Consider the following 5,165-nt stretch of genomic DNA (forward strand, 5'->3'; position numbering starts at 1 on the left):
TCAGCAGGCGACTCCCAACCACTGCGCCACCAGGGAAGCCCCATCCTCTGTTTTAACACAATTATTGGTTGCTGCGTTAAGAGTAGACTGTAGGGCAGCAAGGATGGAATAAAATCAGGATGACCAGTTAGGAGGCTGTTTTAAAAAATCTAGGAGTTTGGACCAGAATGTGGATTGGTGAAGATAAGTGAGAAGTGGTCAGGTTCTAAATACAATTTGAAGGTAGAGCCAAAAGGATTTTCAAATGTGTGAGTGAGAGGTGTTGAGAGCAATTGCAAGGTTTTTGGCCCAAGTACCTGGAAAGATGGCGTTATCATTTATTAAGATGAGGAGGGGCATATTTGAGGCTCATAATTCCTCTAGGTTGGGGCATCTGTGGCCCTGGAAGGAGGCCTAGGCAAAGGGATTTGCTGTAGATCCCTTCCTGTAAATATAGCTTCCTGGTCTACTCTTGAGAACCCTAGTGCTAGTCTTATCTAGCTGCCTTGGAACACTGGAAACCTTGGCTACTCTTATATTGTTAGGAGGTTTAATTATGCCTAGGGTGAAGTACCTTAGCACCATTTGGATTCTTTTTACCTGTGGGGCCGAGACAGCTGATTACTGATGGTGTGGTGTAATGAACATGTGTGGGTTTGAATCCCATCTTACTTGTGACTTTTTTTTTTAACATCTTTACTGCTTTACTTTTATTTATTTATTTATTTTTTTGCATGTGGGCCTCTCACTGTTGTGGCCTCTCCCGTTGCGGAGCACAGGCTCCGGACGTGCAGGCTCAGCGGCCATGGCTCATGGGCCCAGCCACTCCGTGGCATGTGGGATCCTTCTGGACCGGGGCAAGAACCCGCGTCTCCTGCATCGGCAGGCGGACTCTCAACCACTGCGCCACCAGGGAAGCCCCTGCTTTACTATTTTTTTAAACATCTTTACTGTAGTAAGTATAGTTGCTTTACAATGGTGGTTTAGTTTCTGCTTTATAACAAAGTGAATCAGCTATATGTATACATATATCCCCATATCCCCTCCCTCTTGCGTCTCCACCCCTCCCTGTTCCACCCCTCTAGGTGGTCACACAGCACTGAGCCAATCTTCCCGTGTGATGCAGCTGCTTCCCACTAGCTAGCTGTTTTACATTTGGTAGTGTATATATATCAGTGCTACTCTCTTACTTCGTCCCAGCTTAACCTTCCCCCTCCCCGTGTCCTCAAGTCCATTCTCTGTGTCTGCATCTTTATTCCTGTCCTGCCCCTAGGTTCATCAGAACCTTTTTTTTTTTTTAAGATTCCATATATATGTGTTAGCATACGGTAGTTGTTTAAAAATATGGAACGCTTCACGAATTTGCATGTCATCCTTGCTCAGGGGCCATGCTAATCTTCTCTGTATCGTTCCAGTTTTAGTATATGTGCTGCTGAAGCGAGCACACTTATGACATTTCTGAGCTTTGTTTTAATGATCTGTAACATGGGCTGGTAATAATTTATGGGGTTGATGTGAAGCGTAGATTTCGTTATGAAGATTGTGTAGGAACCTGAAAAAAAATGTTTATTATAAGTGAAAAAAGTAGAATGTGGGGTTTTGCACTGTGACTATAAAGATTAAAATATGCCTATGGGGCTTCCTTGGTGGCGCAGTGGTTGAGAGTCCACCTGCTGATGCAGGGGACGCCGGTTCGTGCCCCGGTCCGGGAAGATCCCACATGCCACGGAGTGGCTGGGCCTGTGAGCCGTGGCTGCTGAGCCTGTGCGTCTGGAGCCTGTGCTCCGCAACGGGAGGGGCCACAACAGTGAGAGGCCCGCGTACCGCAAAAACAAAATATATCTATATATATGCCTATGAAAAGATTGGAGGAGAATATACAATTCATAATAACTGATGGGATAAGATAATGGGATTATAGGTAACTTTAAAATTTGATATTCTAAACTTTTACAGTATTGTAAGTGGAAATATGGAATTATTTTAAACTGTTAAGATGGTTGATAACTCCTGTTTTGAGTTGATCTTGTTCAAAAACTTTACTATAGTTTTGAATCACTTGACAGGTAAACAAATACAAAGCAACTAGGTATAATCCCATCTAAAAATGCTCTCACATTAGTCCTGTCAAAACATGAATTTAATTTCAAACCAGTTTTGGAGTTGCTTGGTAGGAAGGGTTTTAAAATTTTTGCATTCAGGGGGAAATGATCATAAGGAGAAAATACAAAGAGCTCACAGAATGATGAGGGAGTGTCTAAAATTTTCCAGTTTAAAGAGAGAACTTTCTTATAGCCTTGTTATCTCAGTAGTTGGAGCCCTGGTTCTGTCTCTGACTCCTAAGCCTCTGTTATATTCCAAATGTAGACTAACAGCTTACTAAGCAGACTTTCTCTTCAAATGGATTGTTGTTTTTGAGCAGTAGTTGACGAGAGGTAGCAGGGGCAGGTAGGTACTTAAATGCCAGGGTTCTGGACCTGAGAGAGGTTTGAGTTCCCACACTTGGCTCTTTTTGTTATGGAGTCTCAGGCAAGTCACCCCCTCTGATCCAGTTTTCTCCTCTGTAAAAAGGGAAAGGTAACATCTCCCTAGGATTGCTGTAATGATGCGTATGAAATGCTTAACATGATGCTGGGCACATAACAAGAGCTTGGTAGATATTAGCTGCTATTATTCCATAACACTGATATCCATAATGGCAGAGATGGAATGTGTCTTATTCATTATATATTTTCAGTATAGAGTAATTACTCAGTAAAATATGTTGAATGAGTGAAAGAACAGAAAAAAAGGCTGTGATTCTTTCCCATTTATGGGACTGTGTCAGAAGAAATAGAAGCCAAAATTACTTTAATGCCTTTTTGTTGCTCTGTTGATCCCAGTGCCTGCCTGGTGGGAGTAACATTGAGGTTTTCAATATGTGATCTTTAGAATAGGTCTCTTGTCAATTATAGGTAAAGTTAGATTTTTTTGAAGAGATCAAGTACAATCTGACAACTCTTATTAATTTGAGCAAAGGATTTCCTTTTTCGTCTGTAAAAATAGAAGAGGCTGAGCTTTGTTTGCTAACTTTAAGGTTTTATTTTTCTGAGTTAGAATTTAATATAAAAGGATGTGATTTTATTGATTTGTAACTCTTAAGTTCCTTAGTGTGATCTGTAGGTTATTTTGGAGAATCATTTCTCTATCTGCCACTGTAGGTTTACTCCATCAGATAGAAACCCAGAGTTAGGTTCTTTTTTTTTTTTTTTTAAACAGCTTTGTTGAGATGTAATTCACATACCATACATTTACTCATTTAAAATACACAATCAAATGGTTTTTAGTGTATTCACAGACAATGTGCAACCATTACCATGGTAATTTTAGAGCATTTTTATCACCTCAGAAAGAAAGCTATACCTTTCAGCTGTCACTTTCCTCTTCCTTAACACCCCCCTGCCCCTCCTCCCCTGTCCCTTAGCAGCCACTAATTTACTTTCTGTCTCTGTAAATATCCCTATTCTGGACTTTCATATATTTGTGGTCTTTTGTGACTGACCGCTTCTACTCAGCATACTGTTTTTTTGTGTGTGTGTGTGTGGTACGTGGGCCTCTCACTGTTGTGGCCTCTCCCGTTGCGGAGCACAGGCTCTGGACGTGCAGGCTCAGCGGCCATGGCTCACGGACCCAGCCGCTCCGCGGCATGTGGGATCTTCCCAGACCGGGGCACGAACCCGTGTCCCCTGCATCGGCAGGCAGACTCTCAACCACTGCGCCACCAGGGAAGCCCAGTGTACTGTTTTTAAGGTTTATCCATATTGTAGCGTGTATCAGCACTTCATTTTTCTCCCCCCTTAGATTCTTTTTAAGACTGTGTGTTTGTCCTTCCTTTCTCTGTCACATGTGGCTGAGGCAGCTGCTGAGCCCCCGAATCTCATTCAGCTTATGTTTATTGAATGCCTGCTGCGTCCCAGACACTGCTTTAGGCACATGCTACTTCGCGCAGTCCTTTCAGTGGTGGACACTCTGTATGTAGTACATGTGTTTTGTCGTACACACATCACAATGAGAACACTGAGTTTTCCTTTTTTATTTTTACAGTATATGTTTTTTAACTTACAAGTTTATTAATTCCAGAAAATTCAGTTGCTCTGCTATAATTGTTTTGTTTTGTTTTCTGGTCCTGAAAGACAGCTCTCTTCCCATTACAGGCTCTTCCAGATTGAGATATTTCTTTACTGTGTGTCTGGAAAGTTTCTGAAGTCCACCTTGAGATTCCATGTTGGTACACCTACTCACCCAGAGGAGAAAAGGGACAGCCAGGTTTCTTTTGAAATTTAACCCAAAGTTTATATAGATGATAAATGTTTTACTGGTTTGATGAGAAGATAGACACAGTGGGTTTATCTGGAAGCTTAGATTGGGCCTTTGTTGTGGTTTGCTTCTCCCCTGTCTGCCTCCCCCACCTTAACCAGCAAGAGGGTTCTTGACTGTGTTTGCTCTGGAAATGGGCACTAGGGTGTTCTGTTGGAAGTTTAGGGACTTTAAACCTAAATGCTTTGTAATGCAGAGTTGGGGACTTTCCTTCTCTCTTGTGTGGTGGAATCACTGACTCCACTCTTCTGGACAGCCTTCTCCTGGAAAGGCTTGTTCACATGCCCAGACATACTTTCAACTTGACCTTTTCCTTTTTTCCTGCAGGGATTGAGGCCTGTGGTTTCCACAGAAGCACCGCCTATCATATTTGCCACACCAACTAAACTGAGTTCCAATTCTACTGCATATGATTATGCTGGGAAAAATAAAGTTCCAGAGCTGCAGAAGTTTTTCCAGGTGAGAGAAGACACTAGAACAGTGAAGGCTGTGAAGTAAATAGACCTAAAAAACCCTACAAAACAGAGTCTTAATCTAGTTTGCTACTCACTTCCCTGTTTTTCCTTAAATAGAATTCTCTTGATTTTAGTTTAAGCCATAAACTGGTAGAACTTCATGTAGGTAGAAACTGATAAAAGAGGAGAGGGTGATTAATTTCCTCATCAGTATTTAAGGTTATGCAGATTTTTAAATTGCATATGTAGCTGTTGATCATCCATTGGATGGAGGAAGCAATAGCATATATAATATATAATAATACTGTGAATAATCCAGTATATATTAGGCTTTGTGACACATGCAGTGGCTTTTTTTTTTTTTTTTTTTTTTTT

The 5,165-nt window shown here is 41.5% G+C and overlaps 1 protein-coding gene across 1 annotated transcript in view; it reads left to right on the forward strand.

Annotated features, from left to right (window-relative positions):
• COX7A2L (cytochrome c oxidase subunit 7A2 like) overlaps window positions 1-5,165 on the forward strand; it is an 11,262-nt gene that overhangs the window by 3,829 nt on the left and 2,268 nt on the right. Inside the window, exon 2 of the mRNA XM_007445742.1 lies at window positions 4,663-4,794. Coding sequence (XP_007445804.1) covers window positions 4,663-4,794 — 132 coding nt within the window. The remainder of the gene's footprint in view (window positions 1-4,662; window positions 4,795-5,165) is intronic.

The sequence above is a fragment of the Lipotes vexillifer genome, unplaced genomic scaffold, assembly GCF_000442215.2.
Source record: "Lipotes vexillifer unplaced genomic scaffold, Lipotes_vexillifer_v1.1 scaffold278, whole genome shotgun sequence".
Classification (NCBI taxonomy): domain Eukaryota; kingdom Metazoa; phylum Chordata; class Mammalia; order Artiodactyla; family Lipotidae; genus Lipotes; species Lipotes vexillifer.